This window comes from Protopterus annectens, chromosome 3.part0 (genome assembly GCF_019279795.1).
Source record: "Protopterus annectens isolate FY-2018-M chromosome 3.part0, PAN1.0, whole genome shotgun sequence".
Classification (NCBI taxonomy): domain Eukaryota; kingdom Metazoa; phylum Chordata; order Ceratodontiformes; family Protopteridae; genus Protopterus; species Protopterus annectens.
In genome coordinates this window covers 800,133,141-800,154,878 of record NC_056731.1, presented here as the reverse complement: position 1 = coordinate 800,154,878, position 21,738 = coordinate 800,133,141, and the positions used below count along the sequence as shown (strand labels likewise).

The following is a 21,738-nucleotide window of genomic DNA, read 5'->3' as shown; positions in this document are numbered from 1 at the left end:
CGATGTTGTGAAGAAACAATGTTTTCGTCTCAGCCATATGGGGTTCGATGTTATGGCTGTTTGATGACCTGAAGGGAACCTGTGTGTGTGTGTGTGTGTGTGTGTGTGTGTGTGTGTGTGTGTGTGTGTGTGTGTGTGTGTGTATATGTGTGTGTGTGTGTGTGTATATGTGTGTGTGTGTGTGTGTGTGTGTGTATATATATATATATATATATATATATATATATATATATAATATGTATATTTATATCTGTGTGTGTGTTTATATATATATATATATATATATATATATATATATATATTTCTCACTCACCCATCCCTATAAGCTGCCATGCTTCACAGGGTTTGACTTCATCTTTTCCTTATAAGTAGACATTGTATTTTCTAGAGCTAGCCCACTAACCTAAAGTAATTTATTCTTGTGCAATAATTCTGAAAATGTACATTTTTATCTCCAATTATCTTTTAAGGTTGCACTTAAATTAAATGTGCTTTTAAAATGAGCAAGAAAAACTGAACACTAATGAGTCGTATGAAAATAATGATATTGTCTCCTATTTTTGACACGGCATTTACCAAGTTTTATATAAATACATATTGTGAATCTTTTTGCTTTTTTAAGCAAAGGACCTTATCTGAATAATTCATTCCAAGGGCTGTAGTTTTTAAAAGGTCCGCTGTAGTCTTTTTTGGTCTCTGGTCTCCAATGGAGATTAAACCACAAGAATGTGGGCCCCACCACAGAGAAGCTAGCCACCAAAGTCACATCAGTCCTTTCTTTCCCATGCCAGCTCTAGCACAAGCCTGATCCCCTAATTGAACTTGGGCAGCTAGAACCGTAGTCAAGACTGTGTCCGTGTATGCCACTGGAGTTGACATTTGTGCATAATATTGCCACAAGTGCCACAGTAAATATTATTGTGAAAGTATTAGAAAGTCTGGTAATATAACTGGAAAAAAGTTGGTGGTCAGGTAATGCTAAATGTATGCTTTAGCACTTAAAATTTGAATTCACAGAGGCTAACATATTTTACTGGCTCCCTACTGTAATGTTGGCATTCATAATGCCAAGTGCTGACAAACCGAAAAAAAAGAGACTAAAAATCCCGGAAAAGAGAGAATCTAGAAACATCGCTCTTTTCCTTTAAACTTCTTTTTGGGGGGAGGGGGCAATCACCCGGCCCCTGACCTTATGTATACCAAGTCTGACATTGCTCTACCGTGGAGAAAAGGGAACATTCTGTGAAATGACCATCTTGGACTTGATACATGTAAGTCCGTTATTTGGCCGTTCAGTCTTCCTGTTTTGGGACTCACTCTAACAGGTCCCAACATTTCAAATGGTTACTATTGTACCAGGCTGTACTTTAAAATATTACCCGAAGGTCAACAAACTTCTACCAAATGCAGGATCATTTGTAGCTTGCAAATATAGCTATCCTCCCATCTGTGTGTCATTTCCTGCAGGTGCACAGTCATACAATGATGTATTCTTCTTTATTTTATGAACTTAGAAATCAAGTGGCCATAAAGTATTTAGCTGACCCTCTTGGGAAAATTTTTGTGAGCATATCACACAATAAACACAATATTAGTAGTACCATTCAGAAACATTGCTGTAGTGACAATTATTACTACTGCAGTACTAATTTATGCTTTGTAGTATCACTGTAATGTCACTGTTAAGTGGATTTCTGCTCTGTGCAGAAAATACTTAAGCAAAGTTGAATGCCTTTGTTGCCATCTTTTGATAATACAAGCTGTCTCTACCAATTTTTGTCTCTCTACCAAATTATGTCATAATATCTTCTGCTGTTTCAGTGAGTAAGCCAAGAATGAATCATGTAGTCAAAAGTAGGCTTTTGTGAAATACAGATACATTTATTTCCTTTATAATGAAAGGAAGTGTACTAAATTTTGTCATGATGTAGACAAAAAGTAAACTCCACTCCGTTTATCGGACTTAACAGTTTAGATATCTCTGTTGCACCTTTTTTCAACAAGGAAGACAGACATGATGACATGAGAATTCATACTTTGTCTTTGAGGACTTGTAGTGTTGCAGGCTTGACTTTGGATGAATTATGTGCTGTGATTTGTTATAAAGGTTTTTTTAAAGCCTCACTATTACAATCTTTAAGAAGTCAACGAGTTGTTTGTATTCTTGCCTTCCCTCCCTCCTCTTAATTTCATCTTGTTTGATATTCTCAGAAACTCTGGTTATTTTTACCATTTTTGCATGGAATGGGTTTTGCTTCTTTTCCCTTTTTCTTCCTCTGGAACATTCCATGAAGTTCTTTGGTGTTGATGGGCATGAGGTAGTAGTAAGGTCATATTTGTCTTTATGACCTAGGAGATGTTGTTGACTCGAACACAAGCATATCTATTTAGGCACTGCTTGGGTATCTGCATTGAAGTGCGCCAGCTTTTTGGATGAAATTCCAGTTTATTGCAGTCTTAACTGATACATGTTGGATATCTGTATTTCACTTGAGTTTTTATATAGCTGTTCTTTTTTTCTATTGTAGAACTCTTGCATCTGGGATCCCAGAGTATGGCTGCTCCATAAGCCTTCACAAAACTGTAGTGAACTTTCCTGTTGTTGAAGAAATCCTGGGTTGTTTCACTGCCAAGCAATTGCCATCTCACTGTCTTTTCCCATGGTGTGGTTTGTTATTGGACACAAAGACACTTGAAGTATATTGTGACTATTCCAGGTAGGAGCCTCCAGCAAATGTATTTAGTCACGTTGATGTACATTTGGGCATATGAAGTATGTATATCCCACGCTGTGTCAAAATATATTTAAAAGTACATCATAAGCAACATATTTGTATTTCTTTTTTAACTGTCTTGCATAAAACAGCTCTTTCTTGTTTTTAGTCTAAAGTTAAATTTCTTAATATTTGCTTGCATTTGCAAAAAAAAAAATGCAGTATTTGTAACAAAGCTATGGTGGTGTGCAGCCAGGGCTGATGCAGTCATGAATTAAGATTATGAATATAATTCTCTTCATTACAGTCAAAGTGCATCAGCTTTACATAGGGGTTACTGTTGCTAGTTGTGCTTATAGTATCCTCCACCACAAAAAAATGCATTGTTAGCACACAGGATATAATGTTCATAGGTGAGTACTAGGCTAACTGCCCTTGCAAGGCATTGTACGCCTAGCCAATTATCCCTTGTGAGATTCAAACCCTGCACCTTATGTTTGTAAGGCAAACACCTTAACCATTATGCCACCCTCCCAACCCTGTGTTTTCATTAGAACACAAAAACAGCAGCTAAGTCATAAAAAATAGGAAAGTGAACAAGTAGAACAAAAAAGTATACACAAGAATAACATGACTTTAGCATTAATAATCTATTAACAATTTTGTCTCATGAGCAGTGGAGAGACTTCATCAGAATAATATCAGAGTCATAGTCATTCATTTAAATATCATTAAAAATCATATGATTTAAAACAAGCAACAGTTTTCACACATTTCAAATCCAAAAGCAAATATATGCAGAATTTTTTAATGTATTGAATGGTAAAAAGAGTTCAGCATATGTGAAGTGCATTTAAGTAAAAACACATTGAAATATCAACTGGCGACTCTTAATTTATGCACAAATTGTATAATTACAAACATAACCCAGATATTGAGTGACATTTAATAATGAGCTGCCAGTTCAACCCCTTCTCACAAGTTGAGTAAGTTACAGCATTCTGTTTGGTGTAACATAGTCCACTTCAACAATTGAATTTTCTGAAAGACCAGCTACTTTACATGTATTATAAGTGGCAATATAAACAGCAGATGTTAAATTAAAAGAATTGTTAAATTAAAATAATTGTTTAGCTCAAAGAGAGTTGTTAATCTGTCTAAATATTAAACTTGGACCTACATTAATAAACTGACACTGTGGGCAGAAACCAAAGAGGAATGTCCCAGTTCATTTTTATGACAAAATTGTGCCAGTCAAGTATTCTTTCTTCAAAAATAATTTAAAATCATGGCCTTTCTTGTTTCTAAACATTGGTGCACTGCCTACAACTCTGAACAAGTCAGTATTTCCCCCTTTAAATTTTCTTTTTAGCTTTGATAGTATATGTAATGTTATTTGCATTGTCAGTATAAGACAGTGCTAGATTCAGCAATTTGGTCATGGCACTTTCTTTAATGTATTACCTTAAGAAGATTGTGATATTACTGATTTTTAGGAAATATAGACATATAATGTTATAGCAAAAGATGATATTGTATGTGGAATTAATGATCTATTTCTGCGGCCTCTGTGGTCAGTAGATCAAACGCAGGACCCACATCTGCATTCGCTTTACTGTTTGGGGTAAAAGCACAATGTGAGGCATTGTTGGAAGTACCAGAGCTTCAACCACACAGGATAAAAAGAGAAGAAGTGACCTATGTCACTTTGTTGAAAATTGCAGATACATCGAGTGGGCTGCACAGAGATTAGTCAAAAGACCCTTGTGCACTGCAGGTTCAGGACCACTTTCACGGGAAGAAGATAAAGAAAACAGAGGCCAGACATCAGTGAAAACATCTTTCTCCTGCATTTGTCCAACAGGCAGTTTTCATCTCTAGTGAGTATTGAGTTCTGTCTTGGCTCATAAGGGATTAAATTCATCAGAAGAGTGTGGGACATGCAGTCCTGGCAGTCTGCTTGTGGATGATGCATTCTAGGGTATCCATACTGCCTCTTACAGGAAACCTGAACCCACTAAACTAGCTTATGTGAAGTGACAGCTTTGGCTTTAGCTATCAGGATAGTTGAGTTTTCTCAGGAGACCTCTAAGGTAATGCACACCTAACCTATTCTAGATGTGGAGACTTGTTTGGCCCCTCCTGCATTTACTGAACCTATGGGAAAGACCTAGTAATCAGTGCATACACCCACTGAAGGCTTTGGTTTTAGCTATCAGGATTTTTGGATTTTCTCTATGGTTATACAGGTCTAACTTGCTCTAGATGTGGAGACTCGTATGGTTCCTTCTGCACCTACTGAATCCAAAGAGAAGGCTTAGACATCAGTGTTACCTGCACATTTGATATGTGATGGGAGTTTTCTTTTCAGATGCGGGAATAAAAATTTAAGAAACACAGGCTAGTTCCTTTGCAGGTCCCCACACAGGTCTGTGGCATCCTGGCATGACCCTCAGCATGTGCTCTTCCTGTGAATAGTGTATATTCACCAGTACCTGGTGCTTACTGGTAGCACATTTATCATCTTGTGTACAGAGCCCAGACCACTCCCTGCTAGAGCTAGGGTTAGAGAAGGACTCCTCCTTGCTTTGTTTTTTGTGAAGAGGACTTGATGAATATTAATTCTGTTTTTGAGTTGAATACATAGAATGAGGAACCCCCTGTAGCCACCCATCAGATGACCACCATCTTTGCAGATGATCAAGATTATGAAGTCTACCATTGACTGCCCTTTAGCCCCCCCCCTTCCATTGCAGAAGTGTCTCAACTTATATCCAAGCAAGACATATGAAGACTGATTGGTCCAATCCCTCCATAGAGTCTGTTCTGCATTTTTTGCAGTACTAAAACATCTGAATATCATTCCTTGTGCTTCCAAGAAGTACAGTGTTCGGTGCAACCCCACCCCCACCCCCCATCTGTGTAGATTGAAGTCTTGAATGCATTTTCCAGTATTTTCCTATTTTCCAATTTTCCTTTGTTCGTTAGCCTTTAGAGCAGCTGGAACATGTCTCTGCTAAATGACACAGCTGAAGCTGTTTTTTTAAGAATGTCCTGAGCCAGACTGTTCTGGAACCTCCAATGGAGGTATCTTCCTTTTTAGATAGGTCTTCAAGGACCTGGGAGAGAACCTCTAGGAGAGGAAGCAGGTGTTGACCATTACAGAGTGTCTCTGTGATGCCCTTCCCATCAGCCCGGTTCTTTTTGTCCAAGCCACCATAGTTTTCTGCGAAGCAGAAACAATCTCCTTGTAGAATAGTAAGTGTTCCAAGCATCAGGGAGTGTTGCCTTCCCAGTTGGTTTTGGTTAACCGTTCTGGAGTGATAACTTCATCAGCTGCAGTTTTGACTCTCTTGCAGTGCTCACCAGGGAAGGCATGTTGTCTAAGTTTGTCCTTATTTGGGGAGCTGTCACTGCAGACCATTGAGTTTTAGATGTGGTCACAGTCTTCCATTCAAAGACCAGGAGTTCTTATAACAGACACAAACTGTATTCTGCAAAAGAGCAATAGAGAGAGAGAGAGATTCTTCTCTTACATTTTCCTTTTTCTGAAAAATTTAAGGACGTCCATTCCATCCTGAACCTCAGTGACCTCACTGAGCACATTATTAATATCAGATTCCAGATGGTGGCTGTTGTCCAGAGGATTATACCCCTGCTGCTGTAGGGCTCATGTTTAACATTGCATGTGTATATATCAGATGCATTTTGGCACATCGTTGTCCAAGATTTACATTAAAGCTGATATCATTCTGGTTAAGCATCATTTTTTTGGAACATGGTGAACATCTCTTATAGTCAAAATATTTATCAAGGTGCTCCCCAGCCTGGTTGACTTGCTTCTGATGGCCATCTTAAACATGGTTGGCTTGAGCTTTCCTGTCTTTGCAAGCCCAATTTGCATCAAGTGGAAGAACTTGTCTTTTTTTTTTTACTTGGAGGATTACCTTCATTGGGGTGAAATCTGACTGACACTTTTTTACTGTAAGTCAATCCTGACTATGGAGAAGGACCAGAAAAATATGACTTTGGCAACCTGAGTTTGAACACAATGGAGGGCCCAGTCTTGGATGCAACTCATGGGCTCTGTAGTATCCATTATCTGCATAATTCTGTTCATTATCCTGAGAATATGGTTATTGGTTAGGTATCGGTGGCTACAAACTCATCATGACTTGTTAGACTTTACTTTTTATGTCAGATTGTCGTCACCAGTCACTAGATTGGTTTAGTAGCCCCACAAACCTAAATGTGGGCCTTCCCTTATTGCAGAACTTACCACATGTTTTGATATGAGAATATTGTTTAGAATATGGGGATCCTGATTCTTCAGGAACAGGATGTCCATATAAACCGACTTAGAAGAATGGCCAGTACATTTATCCTAAAAGCTTTAGTAGGGGAGTTGAGACCAGAGTTCCTGCTTCTTTTGTTAGACAACTCAAACCATTATGTGGTACATGAAAAACAGAGTGGTATAAACTTGTTCCCCAGTACAGAGAGGTGCAATGGGTGCCAGAGTGAGCTATAGACCAGGGCATCACCTTGCTAGTCATTCATATCTTGGGAGAAGAGATTGCTGTGGCAGACTGCCTCAGTTACAGCACCAGCCTTCCTGTGGAACTGAGGGTTTGATAATCCTGTCTCATCAAGATCTTCCTGAAATGGGGCACCTGGAAATCACCCTATTTACCACATAGGAGAATACAATCCTCTTCCTATTCTGTTTGTTGCAGCTTGACAGTAGGTACTCATGGTAGATGCATTCTCTGTTCTTTGGCAGAGAAGATTTCTGTGTCTTTTCAACCTTCCTTCTGGTTCCACTCCTCATTATAATATTCTGACAAGAATGGCCAAAGCTTAGCTTTACTGCCCATAATGGCTAAGAAGTCAGCCATTTAAGACTCTCACTTCCCTGGCATTACAGGAAGCTATCCAACTACAGATTCAGAAAGTTTGTCTTGAGTGGGAAGGCATTCATCTCTGCCTCAGGGCCTGGCTTCTCCTTTAGAACCCTTTGCACCCAGCATTCCTTTTAATAGAAGTTTTAAAGGAGATGAATGTTGTCAGAAGTTCTTCCACTCCTCAGACAGTCTCTTCTAAGTGGACGAGGTTCGTCATTTGCACAGAACGGTATCCTGTATATACGTCTTCATCAGCCTGTAAGTGATGATTTCTGTCAATCACCTTATTTTTGAGTGTTTATTTTTCCATGGTCAGGATACATATTTCAAGTATCTCTCCACAATACAGCCTTCAAGCAGAATTGTGATCTGGCACCATCTAGTTAATTCCTTATAGTGATTCTGAATCTTCATTTACCTATGTGTATGCAATTTGTTCACTGGAACTTGAAGTTCATGACTGATGGGTATTCCTGTTCTTATTTCAAACAGGCTGATTCAATGTTTCTGAAATTATACTGTTTGAAACCTTCTTAGAGGCCATTACTTTTGCTCAGGGGATCTCCAAGCTGCTGATCTATGGCAGTAATTCTCCTGCTCAGAGGATCTCCAAGTTGCTGATCATTGGCAGTAGTGAACTCTATTTTGTCTTTCATAAGGATTAGGGTGCCTCTTAGAAAGAACTCACATTTCTTTCTCTAAATGGTTCCTGACCTGACCTTAAGCTGGTCCAGTTCACCTCCCTATTTTTTCTTTGAGTGCAGAAATCATAGTAGGAAGGGGGGGGGGGGGGCTTTACACCTTGGATGTGCACAACCTGATTACTTTTTAACCTAGAGATGGTTCATGAAAAATCATTTGCTTTCTTTGTATGAGGTACAGTAGGGCTGGCAGCTGCTAAGCAAATCTTTCCAAGTGGATTGTTAACCACATTATGTGGAAAACTATTTTTTGGAGAATGCTGTCAAAGACCACTTCATTAGATCTGTGTCATTGCTGCTTCTATTGCTTGCTTTGAAAAAGTTCCATTTGCAGGCATTTGTACTGTCCAGTCAGTTGCGAGTTCAAACCTTCACCAAGTATTATTTCTTGGATTGTATTTCCAGGAACTTCTGTGCCACATCAGTGCTTCGGGACTTGACTGTTTGCCTTTTTGCTTATTTCTGGCACCCGGCTCTCAGGAAGTTTTAAATGTTTACTGCTTTTAGATTCTTTCCAGCAGTTCAGTGTAAGATGCCTTTTAATACATATAAAACAGATGTATAATTGCAACATCACCTGACCTGCAGGGAACTCTTCTGCAATGCATTCTCATTACCATAGTACAATCCCTGTAAGTCTGGATAGCCTCTCCTTCCTGCTACTGTAAAATGATTTTCATATAATTTGGGCAAGTACCCAATTGTTATGAATGTCTGTGCATTTTGTCTTTTTCGTCTTACAGTTTGTGCTCACTCAGTGGACTGGGGTTAAATTGAGTGACACAGGCATTTAAAGTGCCCTTCTCAACTGTTATGAGGCATCACTCCAAAGTTCTGTTTGTGATTCAAGCATTTGCCCCCACATGTTCAGAAGAGAAAACAATTCATAAATCCTGTGAGCTGTTGATATTAGAAGAGATTGCAACTCTATCAGCAGAAGGTTGATCCATCACTGGTTGATGTGGTAATTGCATATCTGTTGTTCATGTTTTTATTCCTTACAGAACTTCATTCTGTGCTATTTTATTGTTTATGCGGCTGCACTTTTACAGTATATTCTGACTTTAAAATTAATCCATTGTCTTGTTATTTTGGTATTAATATTTTGACACTTAATGATGTGGTAATTATCTGATCACTATTTGCAAATAATTTCTCAGTTTTTAGGGAAGAAATAAGATGTGTGCTAGATATGCTGTTTGAAGTACATTTAGATGGTTACAGATGTAGATATCTGTACTATTTGATGGAACTCTATTTCAAAATACAGTATGTAATGTAGTCAGTTTCGCCTTTATTCTCAGTTGTGCGTCAGATCCGATGTGTCTGATCCTTCTTGGCCAATATTCCAGCTCGAGGCCTCCAGCAAAGCTTGTGGGGTACATTTTTACCCACAATTCCTCTCCCTGATTACCTCAGATCTCATATGCCATGCAGCGAAGAGGTTCAGTCAGTCATAGCTCTGGGCTAAGTACAAATTTTTTGATAGTTATTTTCTAATATATTTCTTATATTTTCATATATATTTCCCTTTATACTTTTATCTCCCTTTAGCACGTCCTTGTCTCTCACTTTTAAACTTTAAACCTTTTTCTGTGTGAGAAAATACCTTAAGTATGTTTAAGTTAGACAACTTAAATTGTCTTGAGTGATTGTGTACTTTTCTGTCTTCATATATTTTTTTCTTGATAATGTCTCAAAAGGACAGCAAGGCATTAAGCTTTAAAAAGTGCGAGAAGTGCAGTAAAAAAATGCCCCTTAGCTATTCTCACACTTTGTGCTTATATTGCTTAGGGGCTATACACTTACAAGAGTCTTGTTCTAGCTGCCATAATTGTAACCACCGGGCTGTGATGGAATATAAGAACAAATTAATATTAAAAGGCCTTTTGAAAATGCCTTTCTCTGAGGCTATATCTATAGACAAATCACCAAAGAGACCTTCATCGGAGCCGAGATCCTCATCGGAGCTGAAGCAGAAAGCTCCAAAATTGATGGAGCCAAAAGCTCCATCGATCCAACATCCACTCCTGGCTCCAGTATTTCCTTGGAGCAGGGATCTCCACAGGCTCCAACAACATCCTCGGCGCAGAAACACAGGAGCCGATCTCCTTCAGTGGAAAAAATTTCTTCTAGACACCCTTCTCAGATTTTGGCCCCTTCAGGATCGCCTTCCCTATCCACTAGGTCCACCAGGAGTCTGTCAGATGAAGACGTGAACAGGGCCATGGAGAGACTTTTAAAGACACCTGCCTTGGCCAGAATTCTTGTGGATTCGAGCCCAAAGGAATCGGTTCTGACAAAAACCCTTTCTTCAGCTGTAGTTCCTCCTCCGATCCATCCTCGTGCTTCGAGACGGAGGATTCTGACATCCAGGTTGTGTCGGTGTTGGCACCGGGACTCCTAACCTCCCCAGTTCCGACATCAGCCCCAAATGTTTTCCTGCCTTAGGAGTATGAAACCTCTATGAGCCAATACTCCCCTGTTGGGTCCGCGGAGTCTTTTCAGTTTTTTTCTGAGCCAATTTTGTCCTTCGGGGCCTTGGCATGGGTGAGTTCCTACCTCTGCTTCAGAGCTGCCCTTTTTGGCCCTGGAGAGACCTTCGGCACTGACAACTTGTGTGTCAGATCCGGGGACCTCTTCGTGGGGGAGGGTCTGCCTTCAAGGTAATGAGGAGGGCCTTGACTTCTTCACAGTTTGAGACTCAATCTTCATCAGTTCTTCCTCCCTCTTTACGTCAGGTGCCTTTATCTTCTCACACACCCTCTCCACAGGTCCGCAGAGATGCTAGGATTCAGGACATACCTCAGGGTACTGCCCCCCCCTTCTGAAACCTCTACAGAGTATCCCACTGAAGTGGTCCCTTGGAAGAGGACATGTAAGAGGAAACATCTAGACTCCCCAGAGGAGTCCATCACATCTGATACTGACCTCAATGAGGCAGAAGGGTCCCCACGATCACCTCCTGAAGATGTCTCCTTTGGAGACATCCTAGAACTATTGAAACAATGAGGTGATTGGCAGTCCTCCCCTCCCCCCTTCTGCTGAAGACTCAGTATTCCTGAAGACCTTTGCGCCTCGCCTTTCAACTTCTTGGGTTAACTCCATCTTTTGATAAGCTTATTGACCTTGTCTCTCAAAAGGCTTGGGAGACCCCAGATACCATAGATGCTACTCCCAGGAGGCCAGATAAATACATCACTGCCCCCCAAAGACAAAAAATTCCTTACAAAAGGTGAAGGAGCTGATGCCATGGTCGTGGCAGCGGCCACCAGAAAGGAACTCTTTGAAACGAGTACCTATATCCATCCTCCTAATAAAGACTCCAGGACTATGGATAGATATGGGAAGCATGTCTTTGCATCAGCGACCTTTGCCTTATGGTCCCTGAATTACCTAACTCACTTTACAAGACTTCAGAGGGACCTGATTGGAGTTATCAGACTCCATTCAAGGAGCTGTAGCTGATGCAGTGGCAGAGAAAGTCAGTGCTCAGCTTGCTACTTTAAATTCAGTAGTCAACACTTCCATGATGCTGGTTTCTTACGCAGCAGATGGAACGAGTAGGGCAGCAGGCTCAGGTATCTCTCTCCATAGACAGGCTTGGATGTGCCTTTGCAGTTTCATGGAGCCCTTCAAGTCTTCGTTCATTAACACCCCCTTTGATGGCTCATCCCTCTTTGGGCCAAAAGTGAAGGAAATACTCACCAGGTGTGAACAAGAAGGTAGGACCTTGTCTGCCATTGGAGTACATTTCTCCACTCCTACTAGACTCTTTCCCAAGGGCCAAAAAGGTAGTTGAAAAATGTGGTTCAGAAAATCACAGAGATCTTATCAGGACACACAAGGTGAAAGTTCCCCTAGGGGCAGAGGATGAACAACAATGGGAAATGTCGCTTTCGCAGCGGGGGGAGGTCTGCAAAACCAAGGCTCCAGGGAACCTTTCTTTGGGAGACCTTTCCAACACTCCTGAAGGAGTACCCAATTGTTCCCCTCTGGAGGCAGTTGGGGGACGATTATCCCTGCACTGAGAAACCTGTCAAAACATAACAAATGGGTACAGGACATAATATCCAGAGGATATATTATCTCTTTCTCCCTTCTTATCCCTAAAACAGAGTTGTTCCAGATGTTCTACCCAGTCAAAAGGAACAAGCAACTATAGAAATTCAAAAGTTGCTAAACAAAAGATTCACCTAAGAAGTCCCTTCAGACCAATAAGGATCCGGAACCTACTCAAGATTCATTTTAGTTCCAAAGAAAACAGGGGACTGGAGACCCATTCTGGATCTCAGCAACCTAAACAAATCAATAAAGAAGATAAGGTTCCGGGTGGTAACACTGCAGTCTATATTTCCCTTCCTGGGAAAAGACAACAGGATGTTCTCTTTAGATCTCAAAGACTCGTACTACCACATCGAAATGGACAGATGGTCCAGGAGGTTCTTACTCTTCCAGCTGGCAGCCGGTCACTTCCAATTCCGAGCTCTGCCCTTTGATCTCACTACATACAACCCCCAGAGTGTTCACCATATGTATGGCAATAGTGCCGGCTCACCTGAGATGCGGGGGAATCCATGTATTACCATACCTGGACGACTGGCTCATATCTTCCCTGACCAGGCATCACTTACTCCAGTCGAGAGATCATGTTCTTCAACTCTGCTCCTCTCTGGGCATTAATATAAATTACAAGAAATCTGTGCTACAACCATCGCAATCCTTAAGATTCATAGGAGCAGAAATAGATACTACCACTCAGATAGCAAAACTCTCTCGAGACAGAGTACAAGATCTCTGTCATCTCGTCAGGACATTCATAAAAAAGTCTAAAGCCACTGCAAAACTGATTTTGCAAGTGCTAGGGAAAATGGCTGCTTCTATCATTGTAGTTCCTCTAGCTCACCTCCATATGAGGGTACTCCAATGGATGCTGTTTGCTCAGTGGTTGATCTTGGAACTTCCTATGTCCCACAAGATAACTATAACAGAATCCTGCAACAAAGATCTACAATGGTGGCTCCACTCACAATCAGTTCTACAAGGCCGCTCCTTTATTCTCCCACTACATCTAGCCGTGGTGACCACAGACGCTTCCCAGATTGGGGGGGGGGGGGCATTTTCTGGGGAAGATAGTTCAAGGCATCTGGCAAGACCATGAGGCTCACCTGCTTATAAATGTCCTAGAGATGAGAGTGGTGCTTTTAGTGTTGCAAGCATTTCAGGACTCTCTTCCCACAGGGACAATGGCAGTTCAGAACAACAACATGTTGGTAGTATGGTACAACAACAAACAAGGGGGAACCAAGTCTTACGCACTTTGTCGAGAAGCTCTCAGGGTCTGGCATTGGGCGACAGCCTCCAACTGCTTTCTAATAGCAATGCACATCCTGGGGAGATCCAGCATGATTGTGGACAAATTAAGCAGGGCCATCTTATTGCCACACAATGGTCCCTCAGTCAGTAGATAGTGGATGTGATATTCTGCAAATGGGGCCAGTCTTGCTGCAACCTCATTGCATCACCCGACAATGCCAAATGCAGCAACTACTTCGCCCTTAATTCCCTAATGGGGAGTCACCAAGGGATGCACTTGTTCATGAATGGCCCACGGGACTCCTACAGAAAGCAAGTTTATTGGAGACAACCATTATCCTAATTGCTCCCTACTGGCCTTGTCAAATCTGGTTTCCCTTTCTTCAGCCTTATCTCTGGGAAGAACCCTGGATTCTGGACCTGGTTCCAGACCTTCTGACACACCCGTCTGTGATGGTTCATCCCAACCTAGACAATTTGAGATTAACAGTTTGGCTGCTTCAGTTCCCTTAATTGCCAAGTTTCCGTCCCTGTCCTCTCCAGTCAAGCATATAATTTTATCGTCTCATAAATTGACCACTCGTAAACTTTATAGAAGCAAGTGGAAGAAATTTGTAATATGGGCTAACAGTAAAAACATAGATCCCTTTACAGCATCAGTACTTATTATTCTTCAATTTTTGACAGATATCTTCAGTGATGGAGCAGAAGCAACTTCAGTAAAAGTTCATCTAGCTGCAGTCTCTAATTTTAATATAGGTGATAATGACCACCCAATCATGGCTCATAGACTTTGCAAAGCCTTTTTGAAAGTCGCTGTCATGTTAAGGCCTCCTCTTAAACATCCAATACCTCCTTGGGATCTAAATTTCATTTTAACAAACATTATACGTCCTCCATTTGAACCTTCTGCCACATGTGATATGAAGTATATCTCATGGAAAACCCTTTTCTTGGTGGCAATTACTTCTGCTAGAAGGGTATCTGAATTACAAGCTTTGTCCATAAACTCCCCATATCTAACCTTTCACAAAGATAAGGTGTCGTTGCGCACCAGTCCATCTTTCCTACCCAAAATACCCTGAACCAGTCTAAAGGACGGCTTGCACCTGTCATCCCTGGGCTTCCGGATATTGGCCAAGGCTCTTGCCACCCCCATAGTGCCTTTTTTAGGCAAGGCTCAAAAGACAAACCCACCTCCCTAGAAAACACAAGTGAAAAAAAAACTAAGGGTAATGCTGCTCAATGCCAGAAGTCTAAACCTCAAGATGCACGCTCTCAAAGCCCTCCTCAGTATGGAGAACATCGATGTCTGTGCAGTGACTGAAACCTGGTTCAAGGCTCCTGAGAGCACCCCAGCACTACCAGGTTATACCTCATATCATGCTTTCCGGCCCCAAAACTTGGACCGAACCACAAAAGGAGGGGGAGTATCCATATTCATCAAAGATACCCACACCTCCAGGTTAGTGGCAACGCACGAAGCATCGGAGACCATCCAGGTGCAACTATAACCATAGGCAAAACTGCCCTACAGTTTGTAGCATGCTACAGACCACCTTCTCAAACTCAGGAACCCCACTCAGCCTCCCTGAAGACACTGGAGAGTATGAATGTCTCTCCAAATACCATCATATTGGGAGACTTCAACTACCCAAGCATAGACTGGGAACATTACTCAAGCCCCAACACCCTAGCCCAAAGGTTCCTAGAATTCATAAACTCAAATGCGATGGAACAACTAGTCACCACTCCCACAAGAGGAGATAATATACTAGACCTGATCATCACAAACATGGGGACAAAATGCTCCACACCGGAAGTATACCCCTCATTGGTGAGATCAGACCATAAATTAATCTCACTGGAAATCTGCATCCCACCCCCACCCCTTGCACAGAAGACCACAGTGAAGAATTTCTCAAAGGCCGACTTCACACTTCTTAAGACTGAAGTGGTATCTTTCAAGGCCCCTGGGCCAGTGGAAACCACAACCCACACTGCTGAATCCTTTATAAATGCCTTCTATGGACACCTTCAAGAATGCATGGATCATGCAATCCCTAATAAAACCAAGACCCATTCCCACAAAGGCAGGCGTCCTGTCTGGTGGACCCCAGCCATTAACAAACTTTACAACAGGAGGAGGAAGCTACTACATGACAGAGCAAAATCCCCAAAAGGGAAGGCATCTCTGATCAGTACTAGCAAAAAACTTCGATCATTCATAAAATCATCCAAGGCCAACTTTGAGAGAAAAATCGCAAAAGACACAAAAGACAATCACAAGGCCTTTTTTAGCTATGTTAGAAACCTGGGTGGAAACTCCCAGATATGCTCAGAGTTAGTCCAAAATGACACAAAATACACTGAACCCACAGATATTGCCAACATTCTGGCAGACAGGTTCAGTGCAAATTTCTCCGACCCCTCCCCCCCAAAAAGAGAAATATCTATCCCAGCAGAGTGTAGCCTCCCTGACATCTCAGATGCCCAGGTGAGAGCCGCCCTCTCCAAAGCTAAAAACACAGCATCAATGGGACCGGACGGTGTCCCGGGCTGCGTGCTACATGAACTCCAAGAGGAACTAAACCCGCACATAAGGCTGTTGTTTAATCTTAGCCTTACTACAGGATACATACCCAAAGAGTGACGTACAGCAACAGTGGTCCCACTCCACAAAGTAGGTGCTTCTACGGACCCTGGAAATTACCACCCCATAAGCTTGATGAGCCTGGTCTGCAAAGCTATGGAAAGGATCATTATGGAACTCATAAACAAAGACATTGGGGACCTACAGACATTGGATCCTACCCAATTCGGCTTTGTCAAAGGCAGATCCTGCCTTTTGAACCTTGTTGACTTTTTTGAAACTGTCACTAAGGCCATTGATGAGGGTAAGGCAGTTCACACAGCCTACCTTGACCTTGCAAAAGCCTTTGACACAATACCCCACTCGGGCATCATTGACAAACTCACCAGCTTAAATGTAAACCCATATGTCACAAGATGAGTTGCAAACTGGCTCAAGGACAGAACCCACAAGGTCAGAATTGCTGGAGCCATGTCAGACTCTAAGCCCAGTCACAAGCGGTGTCCCACAGGGCTCAGTCCTGGGACCCCTCTTGTTCGGCATTTATTTTTCTGAGGTGCAAGCAAACATAGGAGGATTGTGGCTGACAAAGTTCGCAGATGACTGCAAACTGGGCGCCATAATTGATACTCCAGCGGACACAAGCATCCTTCAGAAAGGCCTCATAGAAACGGATAATTGGTGCCAGAGCCATGGCCTTAAACTGAATGCCAAAAAATGTATAGTCATACCCTTTGGGAAAAACAAGGTGCCCACAAATTACCACATAGGTGGTAATCCATTAAGTACGGAAGAGGTAATCAGGGACCTAGGGACCCAAGTCGACAGTAACCTCTCATTTGACACTCACATTGCCAAGGTGGTTAGGAAGACCTTCTATATTGCCCACCTTATCATGAAGGGATTCACATCTAGATCAAGAGAGGTCATTGTGTCCCTGTACTCTTCTCTTTATCAGGCCCATGATTGAGTACAATGCCCCATTTGGGATGTATCTTACCCGACACCTGCAGCAGTTAGAAAGACTCCAAAAGTTCCTCACCAAGAGGATAAAGGGTCTCAAACATATGTCATATGCTGCCCGGCTGAAGAAACTCCAGCTCTATTCAGTCGTATACCGCCTACTCAGAGGTGATCTATGCCTGACGTACAAGGCCATGTCCAATCCGGAATTAATGGACATGCTCCACCTCAGAAAATCCAAATCCATCAGAGCCACAAGAGCAAGAGATTTGAACCTCAACACAGAAATAAATAGAACGTGCTGGAGGGACAAATTCATAACCCAGAGGCTCCCTACACTCTGGAACAGAATCCCAGTCCATGTTAGGCAGAGCCCCTCACTAACTCTCTTCAAGAGAAATCTTGACGAGTGGATGGGAGATCGTAGGTTTACCCCGGGGGTCATCTCTGTGTCACTACTAGACAGAGGCACAGTAGACTAAACCCTAAATGGGCGTAGTATTCTCATCCCAAGGGGTGGCGAAAGCCACACACACTCTGGCTAGGCTTATAAATGCCCTAGGGCAGATAGCCTAGTATGAACCTATGAACCTATTGACCTTCCGATTTTCTTCCCCAATTTTCAAAATAAAGGAGAATATTCTTTGCACTTACTTGTGTAGGAATTCAGGAAGTCAGACCAACTTTTTGTTTCATTCTCAGATACAAAGAAAGGCTACCCAGTTTCTAAGGTCAAGTTATCCAAATAGCTAACATCTTATATATCCTATATTTACAATTGTAATAACAAGACCCTTCCAAATGGTACTAAAGCTCACTCTACTAGGCCTGTTGCCACCTCTGCAGCTTTCCATGCTAGACTACCTCTGCATAATATATGTGCAGCAGCTACTTGGGCCAGCCCTCATACTTCCATCACTCATTACAAAGTAGACTTGGCCTCCAGGAATAGAGCAGCTTTTAGTTCTATGGTCTTGAGGAATACTCTCCCTTGAGCCATCCAAGAGGTTTTTGCTAGGGATGCGATCCCACAAGTGAGAATAAAGGCGAGATTGACAACATCACATAAAGAAGTTATGTTCTTACCATAATGTTCCATGTGTGTTGTCCATCTCATCCTTTATTCTCACAACCATCCCTCCTCCCCCTACCTAGACTCCTGGTACACTAGTGGTAAAGAGGATATAGGCTCAGAAAATATCTCTTTTCACTCCTTTCCATTTCAGGGGAGAAGATGCATACACTTATAAACATAAATATATATATATATATATATATATATATATATATATATATATATATATACTTTAATACACTTTCAACTAGTTACCATGTAACTCTTATTTATGCATCTTGGAGGGGGGGCAAACAGGTTCTGAGGTAATCAGGGAGAGGGATTATGGGTAAAAATGTAGCCCATGAGCTTTGCTGTAGGCCTTGAGCTGGAATATTGGCCGAGATGGATGCGACACACTGGGTCCGACCCACACGTGAGAATAAAGGACGAGATGGACAACACACATGGAATGTTATGGTAAGAACATAACTTCTTTTTATTCTTCACAACCACTGAAATTAAGCTTGTTAATTTTGTTAATCTGCTGTTAACAAGTTTAAGGTTTCTGGTATAATACATTACAGAAAACCCCAAGATTTATTCAACAACTTTTAGCACAATTTCACGCAGTTTTAACACAGTTTAAAACCTGTGTACAGTTTCAGGTCATGGGAAGCCTCTCCCCCCATATTCAACAGGCATAAGGTAGAAAACTAAACTGATGGAATGCTAGTTCATTGCAGCAATTATTCATTGTTTATTGATGGTTGGAAATACTTCAAATAAAATTTGTTCCTGCAGACTTAGCGGAAAAGGTTATTGTAAAACTTCTCCAAGGGCAGAGGAAACACTGTAATTAGTACCCCTCCTTATTTTAATTTTCAGAATACCTGTGTTATCGTTGAATCCCTTAGTAGATTTTAAAACCAAGAGTGTGGATCAGCTATACCAGCACTTTTTAACTAATTATTGAATGTGCCCCCATTGTAAGCTAAACTTTATTAGTGTGCTTACAAGACAAAGTACAGCAAAATAAAACCATAAAAATAATCAGGAGAGACATTGACACTCAGTTAAAAATAAAGTTTAGAAACAGTAATAAAAGTTGTTATTAAGAGAGGTCATATGCTAGGTAAAGCAGGTACATTTTAAAGAACCTGTTAAAGTTGGATGACATAGCAAGTTCCTTCCAAAGGTGCAGTGGCTGATTGGAAAAGGAGTTGAAACCAGAGAAATCCATTTGCATCCTAGCAAGCTCAAACTGCAGGGAGGCAGACCATAGAGGTCTAATTTGAAGGTATCGAGACAGTACTCCATTTATAGGAGGGGTGACCAGGGTCAGGTATGGCTAAGTATACTAAGAGCAGCTCTTTAAAGGTGATCAGAGTCTAGACCGATAGATAGTGTAGACTCTGCAAACCAGACTGATATATTGATATTGAAATTTTCCTGTCAGTAGTCATAGGATGACAGCAAGCTACTAGGCTATTGGCCCTGAGGCTCTTACAAGACTAGCCAAGAATTTAGCCCATGTTCCAACAAGTCAGCACCTTATGCCACTATCCAGCAGGGACATAGGTGGAATCCCAGGGGTGTATTTTCTGTTCCCCATCCAGTTATCCAGGTTGTGCTTAAAAAGATTTAATGAGGTACTCTGCTTTACATGGAGAGGGAGTCTATTCCACAAAAGGGGAAGTCTCTGGGACACAAATCTGTCCTGCCAACAAGTCCTATTGATGTCACAGACCAGGTTGAGGTCTCGCATGTGGGTTACTCGAGTGAAGCGTGACTTGCGGATATGCAACAGTCCCATCAGGGCGGGGTCTGAGATTGCTTTGTATGCCAGACAGAGGTCACCTCTGAGGAGTGTGTAGGAGACTGAGTAGAGGGACAAGAGACAGGGCATTTTGCCTATCTGTCTAGGGTAGATGTTTGAGGCCCAGGATTCTCCAGGTGAGGAATCCCTGTAGTCTCTCCAGCTGCTGCATGTGCTTTGTGAGGTACATACCGAAAGGGGCATTGTAGTCAATAATCGGTTGTATAAGGAAGAATACAGTGATGTTATGACCACCTTGTCCCTGGATGAGATACGCTTAGTAATGAGGTGGGCCATGTAGAAAGTTTTCCATGCAATGGAGGCAATATGGTGGTCAAAAGTTAGTTTGTTATCAACCTGGGTTCCCAAGTCCCTCACAACTGATTGCTTGTGTAGTGCCTTATTATAAGTGTGATAATTTGTGGGGAAGTCATTCTCCCCAAAAGGGATGATGATGCATTTTTAGGCATTCAGTTTGAGGCCATGTTTCTGGCACCAGTCATTTGTTTGGTTGAGATCCTCTTGGAGGATGTCCACATCACTAGAAGAATTGATGACAGCACCCAGCTTGCAGTCATCTGCAAACTTGGACAGCCATAGCCCACTAGATTTGGCCTTAACCTCTGAGAAGTATACTCCAACAGCAGAGGCCCCAAGACCGATCCCTGTCAGTCAGAAGAGCTCTGTACCAGCTGAAGGAGGTCATGCTCTAAGTTAGAAAGCCTTAAGTGAAGAAAGCTGCAGTTATCAAGTTGTGATGAAATCAAAGCATCAGTAGTCATAGTGAGACCATACTCTAAAACAAGTACATATCTTGCCTCCCTTATTTACTTCTTTCAGGACTGAGAGTGAAATTGGTCTTGTGTGATCATTGGTCTACTGTAGTTAACAAATTTAAATTAAAAATAAATTAAAATAAAAGAGTTTTTAGTGGAAATAGGTGCTTTATCCAAGTTACATTATTTAGATTAGGATGATATCTTGACTGCTGCTGACAGCTGACCATTGAATGTCAATGTGTCATCAGGAGTAACTCTGATATTTATTGCATTATTGAAAAAGTCAAACTTTTCCCCACTTTTACATAAGTTATACAGAAGTTCAGGACCAGACAAATGGAAAATGACATGTATTGCCATCACCACTGCATTTCTTGTTTACCTTTCAGCAATTAGTGCATATCCAAGCTGGTATGAATTTCAGATCATTGTTGAAAACATTTTCGGTAATGACCACATAAAACAGTGGGCCTAAAATGGAAGTTTGCAGAACCCCAAAAGTTAAAAGGTAGGAAGATGAAGAATTAAACCTAAACACTAGCTCTATGTCCTTTCAATCAGGTGCAATGCAGACCATTTTAGGAAAGCATTACAAATTCCGCATTATCATCATCAACTCCCTTTTCCCCATTATCCACATGGGGTCAGGGTGGTATGTCAGCTGTTGTCATCTCTTTCTCTGCCACAATTCCTTGCCACTCTCCTACCTTCTTCAGCAGTCATGCTTGACTGTTGAAGGTCTGCTCTTGCACAGTACATCCACTTCTTTGCTGGATGCCCTTGTTTCTTCTTGCCTTCTTCCTGCCTATCCCAAAAAGTCTTCAAAAATTGCTTTCTGGTTTTTTTGCACATGTGCCCTAACCACAGTAATCTGTTCTCTTTGATCTTCTCTGGA

At 41.6% G+C, this 21,738-nt stretch overlaps 1 protein-coding gene across 1 annotated transcript in view; it reads left to right on the top strand.

Moving 5' to 3' along the window:
* The window catches only part of TERT (telomerase reverse transcriptase), a 1,470,615-nt gene that overhangs the window by 655,084 nt on the left and 793,793 nt on the right, over positions 1-21,738 (top strand). The window contains exon 11 of the mRNA XM_044065146.1: positions 2,529-2,717. Within this exon, the coding sequence (XP_043921081.1) occupies positions 2,529-2,717 (189 nt within the window). The remainder of the gene's footprint in view (positions 1-2,528; positions 2,718-21,738) is intronic.